The 25,859-nt window shown below is 35.6% G+C and overlaps 1 protein-coding gene across 1 annotated transcript in view; it reads left to right on the top strand.

Moving 5' to 3' along the window:
- Nucleotides 1-25,859, top strand: part of LOC122690430 (sodium/hydrogen exchanger 2-like) — an 84,608-nt gene that overhangs the window by 7,633 nt on the left and 51,116 nt on the right. The window contains exons 3-4 of the mRNA XM_043897413.1: nucleotides 13,282-13,499; nucleotides 18,120-18,316. Coding sequence (XP_043753348.1) covers nucleotides 13,282-13,499; nucleotides 18,120-18,316 — 415 coding nt within the window. The remainder of the gene's footprint in view (nucleotides 1-13,281; nucleotides 13,500-18,119; nucleotides 18,317-25,859) is intronic.

The raw sequence follows: 25,859 nt of genomic DNA, 5'->3' as shown, positions 1-25,859 counted from the left end.
TTCAGAAAATAAGTACTCATAAACTAATGAGTTCCTCTAGGGAAAAATAACCAAAAAAATGTTTTGTACAATCAAGTAAATGTTCCTACTCAATGTATCCCCCTCCAACAAATCTCAAGTTGCTCAAATTATACTAATTCCTCAAAGACCTGAATCACTTCTTCATGAAGACTGTATCACTCATAGAAATTTATTTGCAACTTTGTCTTAACTCTAGTCACATCTGCCTTGTGTCATGGCTACTCATTTATTAGATGTTTCTCCCTCACAAATATTAGCTAATATTCATTGAGCACATCCAGTATATCAGACATTATACTGACTGCTTTACATACATACATTATGCTTATTGCTTTTCTTGTTTAATTCTCATGGCAATTGGATCAGTTAGGCATTTATTTTGCCCATTTTGCAGATCAGAAAACTCAAGTTTAGAAGGATTAAATAATTTGCCTAGGGTTATGCCCCCTGGCAACTATAAGAGCAGGGATTCACTTACACATCTGTCTTACCGCAGACCCCAATGTCTTAAAAAGTGAAAGTGTTAGTTGCTCAGTCATGTCCGACTCTGCGACCTCATGGACTGTAGCCTCAAAATGGATTAAAGATCTAAATGTAAGACCAGAAACTATAAAACTCCCAGAGGAAAACATAGGCAAAACACTCTCTGACATAAATCACAGTAGGATCCTCTATGACCCACCTCCCAGAGTAATGGAAATAAAAGCAAAAATAAAGAAATGGACATAATTAAACTTAAAAGCTTTTGCACAGTAAAGGAAACTGTAAACATGGTGAAAAGACAGCCTTCAGAATGGGAGAAAATAATAGCAAATGAAGCTACTGGCAAGGAATTAATCTCAAAAATATACAAGCAGCTCATGCAGTTCAATACCAGAAAAATAAACAACCCAATAAAAAAATGGGCCAAAGAACTAAATAGGCATTTCTCCAAAGAAGACATACAAATGGCTAACAAACATGAAATGATGTTTAACATCACTCATTATCAGAGAAATGAAAATCAAAACCACAATGAGGTACCATCTCATGCTGGTTAGAATGGCTGCTATCAAAAAGTCTACAAGCAATAAATGCTGGAGAGGGTGTGGAGAAAAGGGAACATTTTTACACTGTTAGTGGGAATGCAAACTAGTACAGCCACTATGGAGAACAGTGTGGAGATACCTTAAAAAACTTGGAACAGAACTGACATATGACCCAACAATCCCACTGCTGGGCATACACACTGAGGAAACCAGGATTGAAAGAGACAAATGTATCCCAATGTTCATCACAGCACTGTTTACGATAGCTAGGACATGGAAGCAACCTAGATGTTCATTGGCAGGTGAATGGATAAGAAAGTTGTGGCACATACACACAATGGAATATTACTCAGCTATTAAAAAAACAGATTTGAATCAGTTCTAATGACGTGGATGACACTGGGGCCTATTATACAGAGTAAGGTATGTCAGAAAGAAAAAACATCAATACAATATATTAACACATATATATGGGATTTAGAAAGATGGTAATGGTGACCCTAAATGTGAGACAGCAAAAGAGACACATATAAAGAACAGACTTTGGAACTCTGTGGGAGAAGGCAAGAGTGGGATGATTTGAGAGAATAGCATTGAAACGTGTATATTACCATATGTGGAACAGATGACCAGTCCAAGTTTGATGCATGAAACAGGGCACTCAAATCCAGTGCAATGGGACAACCCATAGGAATGTGATGCGGAGGGAGGTGGGAGGGGTTTCAGGATGGGGGACACATGTATACCCATGGCTGATACATGTCGTTGTATGGCAAAAGCCACTAAAATATTGTAAAATAATTAGCCTCCAATTAAAACAAATAAATTAATAATTTAAAAAATTGTTCTATCCAATAAAACCAAAGGAAAAACTTATACCCCCAGCACTACAGGACCTCCAGTTCACAGGATGTGTAAGTCAGTTTGCTACCACTTATTATTAATAGCTATGTTCTGGATTAAATAGATTTTATGTGATGGTCTGTGAATACAACTGTAATTCATAACATTGATGCTTTCAAATTCTAAATATAGACTTTTGAAATGCATTTCATTCATAAATGAATGTTTGTAGACAGTTTGTATCCTGCTCATATCTAATTCCTTGGAAATGCAAAGTACAACAGAGACCTGTGCATGGTTTTGTGTGACAGATAATCATTATTTACTATTTGTGTTTCTATTCTTTTAGTTAGTGTTTTATTTGTTTTTTTGCTTTTTTTTTTTATTCTTGAGATCAAGTCCCAGAAACAGCAACTATTATTTGATACATAAATTCTGGAGATTTTGGAATGAAGGGATTCCAGAATATATTCAATACATGAAATAGTTATTGTAGAACTAACACATTCATGTTTTTGTGTTTGAAAATATAGCTCACTATTCATTATAATTAAATTACTTTTAGTATGATGAGGGTCATTTGTTTTTTAAACTGAGATAAATTTGGAGGACAGTACGTAGCATAGGATAGTGATTAAGACCATAGGGTTTGAAATTAAACAGATCTGGGTGAAGTCTCAGCTCTACTATTAATACTTAATAGCTTCGTGAGTGTGTTTTATTAAAAACTAGATGTAAAGGGCTTAACACAGTACCTGGCCTATGACAAGAACTCAGTAAATGGTATATTATATGGTTGTATTCTATTTTCTCTTCATCCTTGAGAATATGTGAGCCTTATACTGTATTAACTGTAATAAGAAGAAATCTTACTCATTTCTGCCTACCGGATTTTCTCTTTATGCCGGGCACACATGGAACTGGTAACTTATAGTGCTGCTGCTAGCTGTGTATGAGTCACACTATGTAACTTTGGAAAGTGGTTTCATTTTTTCTTATAAATTATTCATATTCATTGCAAAATATTCACAAAATTGGCAGAATTAAAAAAAAAATCTAACCAAATATGTAAAGATAACCATAAGCAATATTCTGGTGGACATTTTCCAGTTTTTTTTTTTTCTTCTATGTATTATGGCATTTAAAAAGCATAGTAAGAAATCCACTATAAAGAAGGGAAAGGGTTAGTTTTAATTATGGAACAGGCTGGTTCTATTTCTTTCAGGGCAATGGGGCCACGACTGTATTCAGGTTGAGTACAATATAATGGTGGTCTTTCACCAGTATAGAGTGGCTTCTCTCTGCAAAGACATATAAAGGTCATTTCTTTCTAAGCCATGGCAGCTTTCTTTTCTCCATATACTGAAAAACACTGGACTTATTATAACTTGTTATACTAGGCAAATTTTATACTTCACTAGTACTTTTTTTTATTTTACTTAAATTGAATTATTTATGAATTATCTAAGAATTACAAGCCAATGCAACTGCTGACATTTGCAGGGGGCATGGTGAAGCAATGGGCTTAAACCCATTGTTATAATATTTTTTTCTCTTCTCAAGTTAAGACGTAACAGCAACCTGATTAAAATTAGATTTGAACAGGACAAAATAATATACATTTTACATTGATCCAAAGTCTAAATACATTCAAAGATTAAAACTTCACTCGTATAAAAGCACAAAAATTCTCATTTCCTCACTCTTCTCAAACTTAATGAAATTATTTACATGTAAATCATTAATTGCTACATTTATTGCTTTAATGTATCAGTATAGCAACAATACATTCAGAGATTTATCTGATTTTAGTTATCCACTGATAATACTTGATGCTTGTTTTGTCTACTTTTCAGAGTGAAATGCACTTCTTATTTATTCTTCTTCAAAATTAAAAAAAAGAAGTATAACATTAAAACAAACTTTACAGCTAGAAGGAAACTTAAAGATAATTTTATATAACCCCCTCCTTTTTCAGCTGAGGAAACTGATGTCCAGAAAGACACGAGATGTGCGTATGATTACATATTTGAATTTTTCACACAGGAGTATAACTAAGTTATCTCAACAAATCAGAATCTCGTCTACTTTTAAAGAGTTCCTAGAGAAAATGATTCTACACAAAGTTCGGCCAATTTAAAAAAGTTAATTGTGGCAAAAATTACATAATATAAAATTTACCATCTTAACTATTTTAAGTGTACAGCTCAGCAATATTAAATATATTCACATTCAGCCAGTTTTTCTTTTTTCTTTCTTTCTTTCTTTTTTTTTTTTTTTTTTGCTTAAACTTATTTTGTAATCACCTCGAGATCAAAAGCCATACTATTCTATTAAAAGGTTCAGTTGTCATTTTTGTACTCTTGGAGTGACAACTCTAAGATGTGAAACAATAAATAGTGGATGAAGGCTGGTAATTTTGTAACTGTTACCTAAATATCAAACCATATCAAATACCATATGAAATTAGTTAAAAGGCAAAAGAGAGATTGTTGTAGGAATAATAGCCAGATCGTTAAAAATCATTATTTCTTTTGCTTTTTATATACTGGGATGAGACTAAAGAGAAACATAATTTTCACAAGCCATTTGAATTATTTTGTTTTGTGATAAAGTACAATTTTTGCATTTCATCCTTTCAAAGGAAGATTTAACTTCTAGATATTTTATAAATTTTAACATTATTATGAAACCATCATGAAGATATTCCCCCAAACGTTTTATTATAGAAGCTTATGGAAACAAAGAATTCTTGGTTTTGATTGGTTCTTGATACATGGAGATGCTTTTAGATATAGTTGAATCAATTAGTATCTCAAACACTTTTCATAAAGGCATACTATAATTTTCTCACTTAGCTTCATTACTGACTACTGCATTGGGACTGGAGTGGAAACAGTCACATCGAGTGAGGGCTCTCTCAGGTTAAAATGAATTCCAGTCAAACTTTTTTCATTGTCCCTGAGATACACTTAAAAAAAAAAAAAAAAAAAGACTAGTACTTATGAGCTCCTATATTCTCAGTGCTGGAGGGTAGAAAAGGTAGAAGAGGAGGTTGGCTTCATTACTTTATCAGCACTGAAGACCTAGAGCCTGTAGCATTCCCTGCCAGCTTCCTTGTTTTGTTTCCCATAATAATTTCTTTTAATCTTTAATGCCATTAGATATTGCAGTTTCTTTTTTTTAACCTTTGTATTGTGGTATAACCAATTAGCAATGTTGTGATAGTTTTAGGTGAACAGTGAAGGGACCTAGCCATGCATCCACATGTATATATTCTCCCCCAAACTCCCCTCCCATCCAAGCTGCCACATAACACTGAGCAGAGTTCCATGTAGATATTGCATAGTTTCTGATTCATATTAACTACTTAAATAGTGAAGACAAATTTTAACCAGCTACTCATTAAATCTTTTGTTACCAAACTGAGGTTCAGCTGCTTGCATCTTGAAAGCCAGTACTGGGGACAAAAGTGTTGGTTGGAAAAGGAAAGTTCACCCTATTCAGGAGGCTGACAACCTGGGGAGAAGGCAGACTTTTGTCCCAGAACCAATTCCAAAGATTCTGCTCTAGTCATGAAAGTTTTTAAAGGGGAAGCTAATCACAGTTAATCATTTCAGGATGGGATGAGAACCTTCATCATCTTTCACTGTGTGCAGACTTGCTGACTCTGTGTGATCTTTCTTTAGATGCTATCTCATTCATACAGTAACTGGGGAAAAGATCTACTAATCAGTCAATTATTCTTCATTTTATTTTTCCAGTCTAAGAAAAGAATCAACAAATAAGTCAAGGCATTATGTGATCAAAAGATTTGAGAGATATGCTTGGGCCAGAGATTAATGAAGTAGGGGGGCACCTGGTATAAAAGCTAAGTTAAAATATAGCTGCTAAAGTGGTGAAACAAAGGAACTCTTAAAAGGAGCTACTCCCTGCAAAAACCTGTTTTTTGCAAAGAGCGGCTTACAATTTGACAGTTAAATTAAGTGCATAATAACCCAAGTTACAGTGCTAGGTGCTACATACAAAATTTGTGTACAGAGATAAAACTCCCTTTTAATTATTAGAGCTTGCCAATACTTCAATACTGTATATTGTAAGGGTGAAAGCAGATAAGTGATTGAAATTAATAGTTTAATAAGTGATCTAAAAATAAAACTGTTCTTTCTTTAAAATCCTTGTCATAGTATTTTCTTGAAGAAAAAACTATTGTTAGAAATTTATAAATAAGTGGCTGTACTTCAAAAAATGCTATTCCTCTCTCTTTTTAAAATATTTTGCTGAAAGAAAATTTTGAAGTTTTAAAATGAAAATAGAAAGAAGTGAAGAGTAAAAAGGGCTGACCAAAAGTCTGTTGGGTGACAACTGATAGTGAAGGGAAAATAAATCAAAGAAATAGGGATAGGGAACCTTATAAAGTAGATGCAAATTATTGCCAAATTAGCTTTTGAGGAGTACCAAACTACAAGAACACAAATGTAGTTTATGTAGGCAGGCTTCATTTGTTTTGCGTGGAGAACTATAGGAACCATATCTGATTATTACCGGTAAAGATTTGACATGGTTCTTTTCTTTTCTTTTTATTTTTTCCCAATTATTTTTATTAGTTGGAGGCTAATTACTTTACAATATTGTAGTGGTTTTTGCCATACATTGACATGAATCAGCCATGGATTTGCATGGTTCTTTTCAGATACAAGTTTTAGATTGTAGATTCTAGTCCTAGCCATTACATAGAGAGGTGAATAGTTATAACAATCTTATAGCAATTTACTATTGCCCCATATAGAGTTGGTTATGTAAAGGGAAATCATAAGGTATGCAGAGTGTAGGAAGTAAAACATACCTGAAATTGTTTGAGTCTAGTGAAGGCATATCTCATTTTATTGTGCTTCACTGTATTGCAGTTTGCAGTTATTGCATATTTTACAAATTGAAGGTTTGTGACAATCCTGCATTGGGCAAGTCTATCGGCACCATTGATCTAATAGCATTTGCTCACTTCATGTCTCTGTGTCACATTTTGGTAATTCTTGCAATATTTTGAACTTTCCACTAACAGAAAGATTACAACTCATTGAAGGCTCAGTTGATGGCTAGTATTTTTAGCAATAACAACTTTTAAAATTAAGACATGTACAACTGATTTTCAGAAATAATACTGTTGCATATGTAATATATTATAGTACAAAGTAAACATAACTTTTTTTGTGCACTGGCAAACTACAGTCTGTTGGGTTGCAAAGAGTCGGACATGACTGAGCAACTAACACTTGACTATATGGACCTTTGTAGGCAAAGTGATGTCTCTTTTTTAATACACTGTCTAGGTGTGCATAGCTTTCTTCCCAAGCAATAAGTGACTTTTAATTTCATGGCTTCAACCACTATCCACAGTGATTTTGGAGCCCAAGAAAATAAAGTATGCCACTGTTTCCATTGTTTTCTCGTCTATTTGTTATGAAGTGATGGGACTGGATGCCAGGATCTTTGGTTTTTGAATGTTGAATTTTAAGCCAACTTTTTCACTCTTTACTATTCTTCAACAGGCTTTTTAATTCCTCTCCATTTTCTGCCATTAGGAAGGTGTCATCTGCATATCTGAGGTTATTTATATTTCTCCTGTAAATCTTGATTCCAGCTTGTGTTTCATCCACCTTGGTATTTCTCATGATGTACTCTGCGTGTAAGTTAAACAAGCAGGGTGATAATATACGGTCTTGATGTACTCTTTTCACAATTTGGAACCAGTCTGACATTTGATATCTTATTCTCACTTTTGCTTCTTGACCTGCATACAGGTTTTGAAGGAGGCAGGTAAGGTGGTCTTGTATTCCCATCTCTTTAAGAATTTCCCACAGTTTGTTGTGATCCACAGAGTCAAAGGCTTTAGTGTACTCAATGAAGCAGAAGTAGATGTTTTTTCTGGAATTCTCTTGCTTTTTCTATGATCCAATGAATGTTGGCAATTTGATCTCTGGTTCCTCTGTCTTTTCTAAATCCAGCTTGTATATCTGTACATTCTTGGTCCATGTGCTATTGAAGCTTAGCTTGAAGTATTTTGAGCATGGCCTTGCTAGCATATGAAATGAGGGAAATTGTGCAGTAATTTGAATATTCTTTGGCATTGGTCTTCTTTGGGATTGACTATTCCCAATCCTGTGGCTTCTGCTGAGTTTTCCAAATTTTCTGGCATATTGAGTGAAACACTTTCACAGCATCATCTTTTAGGATTTGAAATAGCCCAGCTGAAATTCCATCACTTTCACGTTTTGCTTGTAGTGATGCTTCCTAAGGCCCACCTGACTTTATACTCCAAGATGTCTGGCACTAGGTGAGTGATCACACCATTGTGGGTTTTTTGAGTCATTAAGATATTTTTTGAGAATTTTTCCGTGTATTCTTGCCCACTCTTCTTAATATCTTCTGCTTCTGTTATGTCCTTACTGTTTCTGTCCTTTATTGTGCCCATTTTTGCATGAAATGTTCCCTTGGTACCTCCAATTTTCTTGAAGAGATCTCTATTTTTTCCTCCTCTATTTATTTGCATTGTTCAGTTAAAAAGGCTTTCTTGTCTCTCTTTGCTTTCCTTTGGAAATCTGCATTCAGATGAGTATGTCTTTCCTTTTCTCCTTTGCCTTTCACTTCTCTTCTTTACTCAGCTCTTTGTAAGGCCTCCTCAGACAACCATTTTGCCTTTTTGCATTAATTTTTTTGGGGTATGGTCTTGATCACCACATCCTGTACAATGTCATGGACCTCTGTCCATAGTTCTTCAGGCACTCTGTCTATCAGATCTAATCCCTTGAATCTGTTTGTCACTTCCACTGTACAACCAGAAGGAGTTTGATTTAGTTCATACCTAAATGGCCTAGTCATTTTCCGTACTTTCTTCAATTTTCGTCTGAATTTTGCAATAAGGAGTTCATGCTTTGAGCCGCAGTGAGCTCCCTGTCTTTTTTGGCTGACAGTGTAGAGCTTCTCCATTTTCGGCTGCAAAGAATATAAACAGTCTGATTTCAGTATTGACTTTCTGCTGATGTCCATGTGTAGAGTCTTCTCTTGTGTTGTTGGAAGAGAGTGTTTGCTATGACCAGTTCACTCTCTTGTCAAAACTCTGTTAGCCTTTGCCCTGCTTTATTTTGTACTCCAAGGCCAAACTTGCCTGCTACTCCAGGTACCTCTTGACATCCTACTGCTACCTTCCAGTCCCCTCTGAAGAAAAGGACATCTCTTTGTTGTTGTTAGTTCTAGAAAGTCTCCTAGATTTTCATAGAACCATTCAACTTCAGCTTCTTTGGCATTAGTGGTTGGGACATAGACTTGGATTACTGTGATACTGAATGGTTTGCCTTTGAAACAAACAGATATCATTCTGTCATTTTTGAGATTGGACCCAAGTACTGCATTTCTGACTCTTTTGTTGACTATGAGGGATACTCCATTTCTTCTAAGGGATTCCTGCCCACAGTTATAGATATAATGTCATCAGACAAATTCACCCATTCTGGTTCATTTTAATTCACTGAATCCTAAAACGTTGATGTTCACTTTTGCCATCTCCTGTTTGACCACTTCCAATTTACTGTACTTCAGGCACCTAAGATCCCAGGTTCCTACGCAATATTGTTCTTTATAGAATTGGACTTTATTTCTAACATCAGTCACATCCACAACTGGGCGTGGTTTTTGCTTTGCCTCCATCCCTTCATTCTTTCTGGAGTCATTTTTCCACTCTGCTCCGGTAGCATATTGGGCACCTACTGACCTAGGGAGTTCATCTCTCAGTGTCATATCTTTTTGCCTTTTCATCCTGTTCACGGGGTCCTCAAGGCAAGAATACTGAAGTTGTTTGTCATTCCCTTCTCCAGGCCATGTTTTGTAAGAACTCTCCACCATGACCTGCCTATCTTGGGTGGGCCTACATGGCATTGCTCATAGTTTCATTGAGTTAGACAAAGCTATAATCAAAGCAATAAGTTTAGTTAGTTTTCTTTGATTATTTCCATTTTGTCTGCTTCTGATGGATAAGGATAAAAGGCTTGTGGAAGCTTCCTGATGGCAGGGACTAGCTGTGGGGGAATCTGTGTCTGGCTCTGATGGGCAGGGCTGTGATTAGTAAATCTTTAATCCAATTTTCTGTTGATGGGTGGGGCTGTGTTCCCTTCCTGTAGTTTGGTCTGAGGCCAAACTATGGTAGGGACAATGGCAGTAATGGTGACATCATTCAAAAGGTATTATGACAGGACTGTTGTATTCAGTGCCCCTGACCCCACGGCAGGCCTCTGTCGACCCATGCCACTGCTAGAGATTCCTGGACACTCATAGACAAGCCAAGCTCAGTCTCTTGTGGGGTCACTGCTCCTTTCTCCTGGGTACTGGTGTGTACATGGTTTTGTTTGTGCCTTCAAAGGGTCTGTTTCCCCAGTCCTCTGGAAGTTTTATAATCAAATCCCACTGGCCTTCAAAGTCAAATTCCCTGGAGCTTCTCAGTCCCTTTGCCAGATACCCAGGTTGTGAAATCTGTTGTGGGCCCTAGAAATTTCACAACAGAACTTAACTGGTATGATTGTTTTCCAGTTTGTGGGTTGTCTGCTTGGGGGCTCTATGGTGGGGCTCACACACCATGCCTTTCAGGTCTGCTGCAGCCAGTGCCCCTGTCCCTGTGGCAGGCTACTCCTGACCCATGCCTCTGCAAGAGACACTTAAACACTCAAGGGCATGTCTGGATCAGTCTCTTGTGGGGTCCCTGCATCCTGGTATCCATAAGGTTTTATTTGAGCCTTCTGATCATCTCTGGTGGGTATGGAGTTTGATTATAAATGCTATGTCACCCCTCTTACCATCTTGTTGGTGCTTCTCCTTTGCCCTTGGACGTGGAGTATCTTTTTTCTTTTTTTTGGTGGGACCCAACATTTTGTAAATGGTTTTTCAGCAGTGAGTTGCAATTTTGGAGTCCTCAATGGAGAAGATTAGCACAAATCCTTCTACTCTGCTATTTTGTTTAGCATATTAGAAAGCAAAGGCATTGCTTTGCTGACAAAGGTCCATATAGTCAAACTTATGACTTGTCCAGTAGTCAAGTACGAATGTGAGAGTTGGACCATAAAGAAGGTTGAGCACCAAAGAATTGATGCTTTTGAACTGTGGCATTGGAGAAGACTCTTGAGAGTCCCTTGGACAGCAAGGGGATCAAACCAATCAATCCTAAAGAAAATAAACCCTAACTATTTATTGGAGGTATTGATGCTGAATCTGAAGCTCCATGACTTTAGCCACCTGATGCAATTAACTGACTCATTGGAAAATACCCTGATGCTGGGAAAGATTAAAGGAAGGAGGATAGGGGATGACAGAGGCCGAGATGGTTGGATGGCATCACTAACTCAATGGGCATGAGCTTGAGCAAACTCCAGGAGATGATGAAGGACAGGGAAGGCTGTTGTGCTGTGGCCCATGGGGTCGCAAAGTCGGACACGAGAGTGACTGAACAACAACATGGTAGAAAACAGACTAGAAAGAAAAATACAATTTATCTTTGAAAATAGTTTATATGCAAATTGTATTTCTAACTTAATATATGTACTGTCAGAGTGACATTTTGTTTCTTAAGATCATAAAGTGATTTAGACTAAGGACTTGTCTGAGGGGGGAAATCGCACAGTTCACCATACCTTTCAGTAAATATTAAGCATTTTGAAAAAAAAATATTAAGCATTTTATCAACTGTGAATTGCTTTAGATATGGTATTAGTGCATGCAAGTTGGCAATAATATATTCTGGGTAATATTTTAATTAGTTACCAACCCTAAGATACTCAAAGATGCAAATGAAGAACTCTCTTGTACTGAAAGACACCAGACAGCATGTAGTATTTCAGAAATTTCAGCTCATCCTCTATGTAAATCTTACTCTTTGAGGTTTTCATTATTTCATTTCTCTCAAAGAATCACAAATTGACCCACAAGAATGGACATTTGTGGCTACTGAGCTGTTTTCTTTTCTTTTCTTTTTTCTTTTTTAACAGAATAGGATATGAGAATAAAACTTGCATGTAACAAGTTGGAAAACAAGAAATTTATGATACTTATCAAGTAACCAAATGCTACTTTTAGAAAAAAAATTATTAAACATAGTGAAAGTATTAAGGGAATACATTCTCTTGAGATTAATTAGCACTTGACAGTTCACTTAAAGCTTTTGATTCCCAATTATTTTAGATATTTCAAATATTATCCAGGAATTGTTTTAAAATATAAAAAAATAATTTTTCACTAACCAAATAAAACTGGTCACTCATGAGACACCTACACTTATACAGGAACTCAGTTTTTGCCTTCAAAATTTGCACAAAGAAATATAACTGAAAGCAAAATTCTACAAAAGATTGACAGCATATAGTTGTCTATTACATTTTAAAAGGCTGGTAATTTACTAGTTAACCAAGCCTATCTACCTAAAGTAGTTGAGAGTAGAATGAAAATAGAGCAATTAAAAACATATACAATGTTTTTCCCCCTTCCCTGCTCCCCAGTTGTTAAGAAAATATCTAAATATCTGACCCTTAAATGAATAAGAGTGAGAAGGCAGTCTTGCAGGCAATAAATCATTTTGGAGGATTGAAAGGTGCAATGAAATACTCTAGAGTAAGGCTTGGAAAAGATTATTCAACAGGAATATAACAACATAATCTTGAAAGCATAGTGAATAGAATAAAACAGTAAAACACTCCCTGACTATCAAAAATTGCTTTATTTATAACAGTAAAGCTTTAGAGGCTACAAGTATGTATTATTTCTCATATTAGCCCTTGCCTCTTAGCGTATTTACTGCCAACTAATTATTAGAACCTGTCAGTGCAACCCTATTTAAAGAGGACTGATTAGGCAATGGGCTTCCCTGGTGGCTCAGACTGTTAAGAATTTGCCCGCAATGAGGGAAGCCTGGGTCTGAGCCCTGGGTCAGGAAGATCCCCTGGAGAAGGGAATGGTTACCCACTCCAGTATTCCTGCCTGGAGAATCCCACGGACAGAGGAGCCTTGCAGGCTAGGGTCCATGGCGTTGCAAAGAGTCAGACAAAACTGAGTGACTAAACACTGAATGACTGACTGATTAGACAATGTTAAAGATGATAAAGCAGACACATTATTCTCAGCACACAAAAGGACACAGAAGCTGTCATTTATTTTGAAAATTAAGCATTTGATTGTCTTATAAATGTTATTGTATAAATTCTGGGGAAATGGCATGTTTTTTATGTTCTGGAATGAAGTAAGGCATCTAGAATAACAGAGATCCTAATTTAGTCTTCAACAACATTTGTGTGATCACTTTCCCTTAAAGTTAAATGCAAATATTTACTCTTACACATCTTTTCCTCTTCTTTAGAGTTATTGCCTGTGCTATGAGCATGAAACGTTATGTGGAAACTAACATTTCTCAGAAATCCCATACAACTATCAAGTACTTCATGAAGATGTGGAGCAGTGTTAGTGATACTCTTATTTTCATCTTCCTTGGTGTTTCTACCATTGGAAATAACCACGAATGGAATTGGCCTTACATTTGTTTCACTGTCATTTTCTGTCTTATTTGGAGAGCATTAGGTATGGTGAATATTGATTTTTTATGTAAAATGTGTCAGCTTGTTTCGAGATTGCATTAGAAACAAGAAATTTAAAATTCCAATGTGCTTTATTTGCTTTAATTCTCATAAGTAGACTGTTTTCTATTCCTCACTTATGCAGGGGTTCCATAATAGCAAGGTTAATAAATTGGCTCTAAAATCAGATTGAGTTCAAATTCTAGCTTCACTACATAGCCTTTTGACTTTGAAAAAAATCATATAACCATGCTAGGAGTAAGAGTCCTTAACTGTAAAATGAGAATGGTTAACACTATAAACTTTTGCCAACTATTGTGAGAATTAAATGATATAATGTAATCAAAGAGTTTATCATACAGCCTGGTACATCATAAATTCTCAGTAAACATTAGCCTTTAGTACTACTATTATTGGGCTTCCCAGGTGGCACCAGTGGTAAAGGATCTGCGTCCAATGCAGGAGATGCAAAAGACCTGGGTTTGATCCTTAGGTAGGGAAGATTCCTGGAGTAGGAAATGGCAACCCACTCCAGTGTTCCTGTCTGGAAAATTCCATGGATGGAGGAGCCTGGCTGCCTGTAGTCCATGGGGTCACAAGGAGTTGGAAGTGACTGAGTACCCACACAGGCATAAAAACCCTCTTCTAATCCAGTGTTTACATTTAAAAAAATATATACTCCACTGGTACTGAAGTGAAATACACATGTAAGCATATTTTTCATCCTGAAAACATCACAGCTTCATTGTTACTTAAACTAAGCTGTCTCTTTAATCTTACACGTTGTAGTGTACATAAGAACAGTTTACAGTTTATCATATTTTTTTGACATTTCTATCTCTATTTTCCACCTCCTCAACATATGAACAGAATCATTGTAGACTTTTCTTTGGAGACTATGAAAATTACCCTAGCAATACTTAGGGACACATTAGGGAATTTGTTTATAATTTTAAGAATGAATAATGAGACTGACCAGGGTATGCTTTATTATCTGCTGAAATATATTTAGGTTGCATGAACAGTGAAACTATAAGCTAAATGTCATGCAAGTTCACAGAAGGCAATTTCTAATTTATTCTGATCCCACTGGAAAATCTCACTAGAGTTATAAAATATTTTTTAAGCTAAGTGTCTTTTTAAATAAAATTGAACAAAACATCTACTTTGTGCTCATGTGCTATAAAAAACAGCTGGTGGAAACAAAAATTCCAAGAATAACTGAAAATATTTTCCTATAAACTGTTAAGACCTACAGTCTCCCAAAGCAATAGAAATAAAAGCAGAAATAAATGAATGGGACTGAATCAAATTTAGAGGCTTTTGCACAGCAAAAGAAACCATGAACAAAAAGACAATCTATGGAATGGGAGAAAATGTTTGCATACAGTGTGACTGACAAGGGATTAATTTCCAAAATATGCAAATGACTTATATAACTCAATGACAAAAAACAACTCAATCAAAAATGGACAGAAAACCTAAATAGACATTTCTCCAAAGAAGATATACAGATGGACAATAGGCACATGAAAAGATGCTCAACATTGCTAATTATTGTTGTTCAGTCGCTGAGTTGTGTCCAACTCTTTGCCACCCCATGGACTGCAGCACACCAGGTTCCTCTGTTCTCCACTATCTCCCCGAGTTTGCTCAAATTCATGTCCATTGAGTCAGTGGATGCTAATTATTAGAGAAATACAAATTAAAACTACAATGAGATAGCATTTCACGTTGGTCAAAATGACCATCATTAAAAATCTACAGATAACAAATACTGAAAAGGGGATTGAGAAAAGGGAGCTCTCAATCACTGTTGGTGAGAATGTAAGTTGGTACAGCTACAATGGAGAATTATATGGAGTTTCCTCAGAAATCTAAAAACAGAGCTATCATATGATCCAGCAATCCCACTCCTAGGCATGTATCTGGAGAAAACCATAATTCAAAAAGGTACATGCACCCCAATGTTCATTACAGAACTATTTATAATAGCCAAGACATAGAAGCAACATAAATGTCTATTGACAGATGGATGGATAAAGAAGATTTGGTACATGTGTACAATGGAATACTGCTCAGCCATTAAGAAAAAAATGAATACTATTTGCAGTAACATGGATGGACTTAGAGGTTATATACTGTTTAGTATGTTTATATAGTACTAAATTTATATCATATGATATCACTTATATGTAGAATTTAAAATGTGATACAAATGAACTTATTTATGAAACGGACTCACAGACATAAAAAAAAGATCTATGGTTATCAAAGGGGAAAAGGGAGGGAAGAAGAATAAATCATGAGTTTGGGATTAACATATACAAATTACTAAATATAAAATAGATAAACAACAGCATCCTACTGTATAGTACAGATAATTATATTCATTATCTTATAATAAGCCATAATGGAAAAGGATATGAAAAAGAATATATATAAGTGAATCACTTTACTGTGCACTAGAAAATAACACAACACTATAAATCAACTATATTTAAACTGAAAAAAAGAGTAGTAAAATTTTAAGGCCTAATAAGAGCAAACATTAAAGATGAATACCAGGATTTCTATAGATTTGTATATGTAGCTTTTTTAATTAATTTTTTATTGAAGGATAATTGCTGTAAAGAATTTTGCTGTTTTCTGTCATACCTCAACATGAATCAACAATAGGTATACATATATCCCCTCCCTTTTGAAACTTCGTGTGAAAATTCATGAGATGAAACAAATCTTCTGTCCAATAACACTTTATTTATAAATTATAATGTGTAGATAATCACTACATCTGGTATGAGAAGAGAAAAGGAAAAGATCTTTATCATAAATCAATGAAGTATCTGCACTTTTTTAAGCCTGACACCACGCTTTAGGTTAATTTTGTGCCTAAATAGACAGAGGAAAGATGTGCTGAATTCAGGCCATAGGAGGCCATGTTTTTTTTCCCCTTTTGGATTTTAGCTATATTAAATGATGTGTATTTTTTGTAATTCTGTTAAATTAGAAGGTTTCATTAGAATATTCTCATTCCTTTGGTTTGGGAATACACATAGGATAAATAAAATTATATATAAAAAATAAAAATATATTATTACATAGAATAATAAAATTATAAAGTTAGCATTTTGACAATGTCAATATGACTGAAGCAATTCACTTCAGTTGTCCAAAATGCAATTTGACTCAAAATATGCTGGATGAATTTCTATTCAATCAAAATGATAACTTGGCCTCAAATATAATGTCACTAGCCTTGAGTTCTGGTAATTATACAGAGTAAGAGTAATTAGAAATTTTATTGCATATATTTAGGCAGCATTGGAACATCTTAAATGTTCAAGTGTAGATAAAGCAGTTATTATCAGAAAAATAATAATATAAGCAGTCATGTGTGGCTTTGGAAGATTTTATCCAAAGTGTTAGGAATTCTTTTCTCTGGATGGGTGGGAATATAGGTGCTATATGCTTCCTTTGCATATTTGTATTTTTCTCTAAAAGCTACCTTTGCTTTTGTAGTAATATGAAAGAAAATTAAGAGCTAAAGAGATAGTTTTTAAAAGATAATTAAAAGATCTTAAACTTTCAGTGGATTTAGTTCTCATTTATTTTAATTTAATTATGACTGATCTAATAGTTTTACTATGCTTTCATTTTCTGGCACTGTTTAAAATATATGAATTGAATTAAAATGTTTTTAAAAACAGAAAAATGAACCAAGATTCTTAGTCATATGAAGAGGCTGCAAGACTACTCCTATGGCTCTCAAATTGTCAATACCATACTACAGTGAAGAGGATATGATATTTTTTCCAAACAAATTAATTTTGGCTAAATTGTCTGCTGGCCAACTTATTTCAGCTCAAATTTTAGTAAGAATCTCCACTTTCAGCCCTCTTGGCAAGGATTTTTGCCTTTCTGGTCTTGAAGTAAATTATCTGCTAAACCCATTCACAATAAGATACTCAAAACATAATCACTGGGAGTAAGATCTGTGGGATAAAGTTTTAACTGATGCTCTTCAAAATAGTACTGGTACATGAGAAAATATTTCTTTTGTGGTTAAGGCTATTTTTGAGATTACCAACAAATGTGAGAAGTAAAAATCTTTGGTTGAGACTTGAGTCTCAGAACTCTAGATTCTGGGTGACAGGGGAAAAAAAAAAAAAAACTTGTTTTTGAAGCCTTGAGGAATATGGAATCCTGGCTCATTGAAGATTAAAACCAACACAGGTCACATTACTTACCATTTAGTTCACTAGTTGGGTCTGCTCACTAGCATTTATAAGACTGAAGATAAATATTATATTCTGTTTGTAGAGACTACTTTTGCAGAATGCCCCGGATTAGTCCACATAGACCTAAAGAAGAGAAATGCACTGCTTTCATTCTAAAAAACTGAGAAGAATCAAAGGAAAAACCAAAACACAAACAAAATAAAATGCATCTGTTTAAAGAAAGCTCTCTGAGGAAGTAAACCTTTTAATAGTTTGGTTCGTTTAGGCTTTTAAATTATTCATTACAAATCCTTAGAATTTTAATCTAGTTTAACACTACTATATTTGTAGCATTTCCTTCTGTTGATTAATTACTCAAGTATTCTTCTTATTGAAAAATTTAGGAGTTCTTGTGCTGACTTTCTTCGTGAACAAATGTCATGTGAATACAGTCACCAGAAAGGACCAATTTATTATAGCCTATGGAGGACTGAGGGGAGCAATCTGTTTCTCCCTTGTTTTTCTGCTCCCAGAGTTTTCCAGAAAGAAGCTCTTCATTGCAACAACCACAGTTGTTATCCTCTTTACTGTTATTGTTCAGGTAAACAAAACAAAATAGTACAATTTGAAATCTTCCACTTATATGGATATGAATGGGCCAACATTCTCTTTCTAGGTCTTGAACTGAGTTATATTTAGGAGAGACAATTATAGCGTGTGAAATAGTCTTTACCATAACTTAAACAGAACATTTGCCAAAGCTGAGATATTTCTTTTTAAAGCAATAGGAGAATGGATGAAGGTGCCATTTATTTAAGTATCTGACACCAATAGTTTTACAACAAGTACTGCATTTTAGCTACTTAAAAAGATAAGGTTGGGATTGAGTGCAAAGGAGAAAATAAATGAAATACTTTAAGAATTTAATTCTGAAGAAGCTTTTCTCTTGAATTTTCTCTTTATCTTGTCCATATCATTATTTTTCTTTAATCCCCAATTTACTGCAGTTTGATTTTATACAGCTGGCCAAAAGAATATTGGAAAAAAGTATCTAAAAACCTATTCAGCAACTTAATGAGATAGGATTTCAAATTTTGGCTAAAATGTTTTAACTAGAGTAATGATGGTGTGTGTGTGTGTGTGTGTGTGTGTGTGTGTAGTGGGAGAAGACAAGTCAGAAGATGTGAATTTGGCAGGCTTCTCTTTAAAATAATTATTTCTCTAGAATGGGTGAGATAATTCCTTAGGCTTTGAATGTTTTATTTTGTTTGTAAACGACTGACTAAGATTGAACACTTAAATTTTATTTAAAACTTAATGAATTTTATTAAACCTGTCCCAAATCAAATTATACTTTTATCTGATTAACTGATTTTCACTTTAATATGTGTCAGGTAGCACAATGTTACTTCAAAATACAAAGTCATTTTAAAGAATAAACTTACAATTCCTATATGTTTTAGAATTCTTACCTAATATCTCTGATAATTTATCAATAATAGTCATGAAATGAAATGAAATGTTAGTTATTTTGTCATGTTTGGCTCTTTGCAACGCCATGGCCTGGGGCTCACTGGGCTCCTCTGTCTGCGGAATTCTCCAGGCAAGAATACTGGAGTGGATTTCCATTCCCTTCTCCAGGAGATCTTCCCGACCCAGGGTTTGAACCCGGGTCTCCTGCATTGCAGGCAGACTCTTGACTGTCTGAGTCACCAGGGAAGCTCTCTAATATTCTCCTTTGATTTTACATTTCCTCCAAGTATTCAAATGCATCTTACTCCTAGAGACTTCATCATTTGACATTTACATTTTCCCATCGATTAGTACTATAATCTATTTAAGACCCTAATTGGGGAGTTCAGGTGTTTTGGAGGGATGTTGTTGGATGATTGCAGTTGTAGACAAATTGTACAATGGAGAACTTCTCATGTTATTCTAGTACCATCTAGTGGTGAAAATATTTGCAGAGATTTAATTTTTGTTTGAGAATAAAGACCCATTGGGGAGAAAAGAGCAAAACCACAATATATTTTGCTTCTTAGACATTGATAAAATTGCCATGTTACACTTCAGGTAAATGTGTGCCTGGCCCACCATCAGTATAACATGTCTTTGTATTTTTTCTTCTGTGATATACTGGAGATATTCTGATTTGGCCATTTTTACCCCATTATTCTTGAGGGGAAAGAAGTACTAAAGTCGAAATCAGAAGACCTGATTGCTAATCACAACTTCATTCCAGATGAGCTTTCTAATCTCAGACATTTGAATGATTACTCAGTGGTTTTTTTTTTTTTGTTTTTTTGTTTTTTTTTTGTAGAAAGAGGATACAGGACTTATCTTTTAGGGTTGTTTTGTTATAAAGATTAAATAATAATATAAGTTTAAAAGACTTTGTATTTATAAGATTATATTGTTATTATCACTATGACTGAACACAGAAGTTATCTTCACATATTGTGTCAGTTTTTCAGTTCCACTTAACTACAATTTGGATTCTGCCCTCACTGTTCCACCAAAATTATTCTTGCCAAAAGGTCTCTGCTGGCTTCCGAAAGGGCTTCCCTGGTAATTCAGATAGTGAAGAATCTGCCTGCAATGCAGGAGACCTCCAAAATCCCAAGTTAGGACAATTCTTTTGTCCTAACATTATAAAACTTGTCAGCAGAGTTTCAAACAGTTTACTACTTCTTTCTTGAAATGCTTTCTTTTTTGCTTTTCTTAGCATCATACCCTCCTAGTGTTTCTGTCTTTCTGGGAATTTGCTGGATGATCCTTTTCTGTTGGGTCTCTAAATATGAGAGTTCTCCAGTATTAGGTCATGGACATTCAATTCTCACAATACTTTTTCATTAGATGTTTATATCCATTTTCATGGCTTCAAGTACAATATAAACTCTGATGACTTCTAAATGTTTGCCTCCAGCTCAGCTATCTACTCTGAGGTCTAGATATTTATATTCAACTATTACATCATACTTCCACTTGGATGTCTCACAAGAAGATCACAGTTGTGAACTGTGGGAAAAAAAAGCCTAAAAATTGTGAGTTATGTTTTATTCAGAGAGCTCACTGAGGACTATAGCCTGGGAAACAGCCTCTCAGTTACCTATGAGAAAGTGTTAAAAAATGGTAAGAGAGGAGCCAGGATATATAGGAGTTTTTGTAGGGGAAGAAAAAAAAAGCATGTTGTCAAACATCAAAACATTGCTAATTACAAAAACCAAACATCTCAAGTTAATGATTTCAGTGTTTTTCTATATATGGGAAGATGCAAGAGAATGAGTGCATTGAAATTATTCCTTAGATATGCATCTTAACTTTCCAGGGGCAGTGTCCTGTTTTTCTCCATTCTGAATTCCCCTAAGGGTATAACTTTGAGGATGGCTGCAATGGGTGATGGCAGGAAACATTCACTTTTTATGGGAATGGCAGATAGTATTTATTTTTTGTTCACACAGCCAATATGTCTACAGAGGATAGATCTGATCCTTATCTTTTTTTCTTCTATCTTAGTAAATGACACTGACATCTGCCCATTTACAAAGACACTCTACAGAAATGTAGAATACATATTTGATTATTTCCTTTTACTTATCCCTCACATCAAACCCTGTGGTTTCCAATTCCAAAATATATCTTTAATATATGTACTTGATTTTAAAATATGTCTAGATATAGAAAGTTGTATTAATAATATATTTTGATTCATGACACCGACACCAATTTGAATCATTGACCCAATGAAAGAAAGAGGAAGTGTTAGTTGCTCAGTCATATCTGACTCTTTGTGACCCCGTGGACTGTAGCCTGCCAGACTCCTATGTCCATGGAATTCTTCAGGCAAGAATACTGGAGTGGGTTGCCATTTCCTTCTTCAGGGGAACTTCCCAACCCACGGATTGAATCAGGGTCTCCTGCATTGCAGGTGGATTCTTTATGGTCTGAGCCACCTGGGAAGCCTATTGAAAGAAAGTGAAAGTGTTAGTCACTCAGTTGTGTCCAACTCTTAGCATTCATTTATTCATTCATTCAATCACTCAATACTTCTAACAGCTGTGAGCCCAACACTAAACCTGATAAAGTTAATAATAATCCATGCAATGCACTATCCTATTTTCTTTCATCTCTCTCTCTCTCTTTACAGGTGGCTGATATCCTGAATTAAATAATTTATTATTCTCCTGTTTTTTAAAAAAATGCTTTTTGAAATCACATATTATACACATAGGCACACACACAAATAATATAGTTATCAGTTTAAATTATTTTTTAACTTTATAAAAAGTCTCTATATGGGGGTGTGTATATGTATGTTTTGCATGTTCAGTTCAGTTCAGCTCAGTCATGTCTGACTCTTTGAAACCCCACGGACTGTGGCATGCCAGGCTTCCCTGTCCATCACCAGCTCCCGGAGCCTATTCAAGCTCATGCCCATCATGTTGGTGATGTCATCCAATCATCTCATATTCTCTCCATCTCATCCAACCATGTTATGCATATAGCCTTCTAGAATTTTTTTGTCTATTAACATTTTATTACTAATATTTATTTATATAGTTGTAAGTAGCTGTAGCTCATTAATTTTCAGTGCTCTACAATACTACATTTTATGAATATATACAAATTTATTAATTTTCCTTTCAGTTGATAAAGGTTTTCTTTTTTAATTTTAAAAATGGTATTTTCATGAGTATTCTCATATCTATCTTCTTGTGGAATCTCTGTGCTATTCTCTATTACCATTGCCATCATCTTAGTCCAAGTTGCCATCACGTTTCCAGAACTGCCTTAAAATTTTCCATTTTCCTTTCCTCTTTCAATCTATTATCCCCACAGAATCAAAAGCAATATTTTTAAAACACAAATTATATTACATACCTTCCAAAATTCTTTTATTGGTTCTTTTTTAACTTTTAATAAATTCCAAAACACTTAGCATGACTATAAGTTCTCTCTAACAAATATGGCTCATATCTACCTTTGAAGTCCCATGTTTTGTGGCCATTCTCCATCTTGTTCCCTGTGATTTAAGCCTCCTGAACTGCATCAAACTTGACAAACTTTTTCTCAAGTTGAGCTTTTTCCAACACGTCATTCACTCTCCCTAAAACACTATCTCCTAAGTTCCTTGCATGTCCATCTTCCTTTTATCCTTTAATCTTCAACTATGTACAGCCTCCTCAGAGAAGAATTCCCAGGCCACTCTATGTAAGTGTGTTTGATTTCATTTCTGGGAGAGAAGAAACTAATTAAATTAAGCCTTGGTTTGATGGTGTGGGGCTTAGTATAAATGTCTCCATTTTGGGCTTATAGTTTTGAATACTTTCATAGGATTTCCAAGGTAAGAGAAACCCAAGTAAGATGGTAGGTGTTGTGAGAGGGCATCAAAGGGCAGACACACTAAAACCATAATCCCAGAAAACTAACCAATCTGATCACACGGACCACAGTCTTGTCTAACTCAGTGAAACTAAGCCATGCCCTGTGGGGCCACCCAAGACGGACAGGTCATGGTGAAGAGGTCTGAAAGAATGTGGTCCACTGGAGAAGGGAATGGCAAAGCACTTCAGTATTGTTGCCTTGAGAACCCCATGAATAGTAGGAAAAGGCAAAATGATAGGATACTGAAAGAGGAACTCCCCAGGTCAGTAGGTGACAAATATGCTACTGGAGATCAGTGGAGAAATAACTCCAGAAAGAATGAAGGGATGGAGCCAAAGCAAAAGAGTACTCAGTTGTGGATGTGACTGGTGATAGAAGCAAGGTCCAATGCTGTAAAGAGAATATTGCATAGGAACCTAGAATGTCAGGTCCATGAATCAAGGCAAATTGGAAATGGTCAAACAGGAGATGGCAAGAGTGAATGTCAATATTCCAGGAATCAGCGAACTAAAATGGACTGGAATGGGTGAATTTAACTCAGATGACCATTATATCTACTATCGTGGGCAGGAATTCCTTAGAAGAAGTGGAGTAGCCATCTTGGTCAACAAAAGAGTCCGAAATGCAGTACTTGGTTGCAATCTCAAATATGACAGAATGATCTCTGTTCATTTCCAAGGCAAACCATTCAATATCACGGTAACCCAAGCCTATGCCCCAACCAGTAATGCTGAAGAAGCTGAAGTTGAATGGTTCTATGAAGACCTCCAAGACCTTTTAGAACTAACACCCCAAAAAGATGTCCTTTTCATTACAGGGGACTGGAATGCAAAAATAGGAAGTCAAAACACCTGAAGTAACAGGCACATTTGGCCTTGGAGTATGGAATGAAGCAGGGCAAAGGTTAATAGAGTTTTGCCAAGAGAATGCACTGGTCATAGCAAACACCCTCTTACAACAACACAAGAGAAGACTCTACACATGGACATCACCAAATGGTTAACACCGAAATCAGATTGATTATATTCTTTGCAGCCAAAGATGGAGAAGCTCTATAGAGTCAGCAAAAACAAGACTGTGGCTCTAATCATGAACTCCTTATTGCCAAATTCAGACTGAAATTGAAGAAAGTAGGGAAAACTACTAGACCATTTAGGTATGACTTAAATCAAATCCCTTATAACTACACATGGAAGTGAGAAATATATTTAAGGGACTAGATTTGACAGAGTGTCTGATGAACTATGGATGGAGGTTCGTGACATTGTACAGGAGACAGGGATCAAGACCATCCCCATGGAAAATAAATGCAAAAAGGCAAAATGGTTGTCTGAGGAGGCCTTACAAATAGCTGTGAAAAGAAGAGAAATGAAAAGAAAAGGAGAAAGGGAAAGATATTCTCATTTGAATGCAGAGTTCCAAAGAATAGCCGGGAGAGATAAGAAAGCCTTCCTCAGTGATCAATGCAAAGAAATAGCGGAAAACAAGAGAATGGAAAGACTAGAGATCTCTTCAAGAAAATTAGAGATACCAAGGGAACATTTCATGTAAATATGGGTTCAATAAAGGACAAAAAAGTTATGGACCTAACAGAAGCAGAAGATTTTAAGAAGAGGTGGCAAGATAACACAGATGAACTATACAAAAAATATCTTCATGACCCAGATAATCACAATAGTGTGATCACTCACCTAGAGCCAGACATCCTGGAATGTGAAATCAAGTGGGCTTTAGGAAGCATCACTACAAACAAAGCTAGTGGATATGATGGAATTCCAGTTGAGCTATTTCAAATCCTGAAAGATGATGCTGTGAAAGTGCTGTACTCAATATGCCAGCAAATTTGGAAAACTCAGCAGTGGCCACAGGACTGGAAAAGGTCAGTTTTCATTCCGATCCCAAAGAAAGGCAATGCCAACTAATGCTCAAACAACCGCACAATTGCACTCATCTCACACGCCAGTAAAGTAATGCTCAAAATTCCCCATGCCAGGCTTCAGCAATACGTGAACTTTGAACATCCAGATGTTGAAACTGGTTTTAGAAAAGGCGGAGGAACCAGAGATCAAATTGCCAACATCCACTGGATCATTGAAAAAGCAAGAGAGTTCCAGAAATACATCTATTTCTGCTTTATTGACTATGCCAAAGCCTTTGACTGTGTGGATCACAATAAACTGTGGAAAATTCTTAAAGAGATGGGCATACCAGACCACCTGACCTGCCTATTGAGAAACCTATATGCAGGTAAAGAAGGAAGAGTTAAAACTGGACATGGAACAAAACACTGGTTCCAAATAGGAAAAGGAGTACGTCAAGGCTGTATATTGTCACCCTGATTGTTTAACTTATATGCAGAGTACATCATGAGAAACACTGGGATGTAAGAAGCATAAGCTGGAATCAAGATTCCCGGGAGAAATATCAATAACCTCATATATGCAGATGACATCATGCTTATGGCAGAAAGTGAAGAGGAACTAAAAAGCCTCTTGATGATAGTGAAGGAGGAGAGTGAAAAAGTTGGCTTAAAGCTCAACATTCAGAAAACTAAGCTCATTGAATCTGGTCCCATCACTTCATGGGAAATAGATGAGGAAACAGTGAAAACAGTGTCAGACTTCATTTTTTTTGGGCTCCAAAATCACTGCAGATGGTGATTGTAGCCATGAAATTAAAAGACGGTTACTCCTTGGGAGGAAAGTTATGACTAACTTAGATAGCATATTAAAAAAGCAGAGACATTACTTTGCTAACAA

The sequence above is a fragment of the Cervus elaphus genome, chromosome X (genome assembly GCF_910594005.1).
Source record: "Cervus elaphus chromosome X, mCerEla1.1, whole genome shotgun sequence".
NCBI lineage: Eukaryota > Metazoa > Chordata > Mammalia > Artiodactyla > Cervidae > Cervus > Cervus elaphus.
Note: the sequence above shows the minus strand (reverse complement) of the source record. Positions and strands in the feature narration are given on the sequence as shown.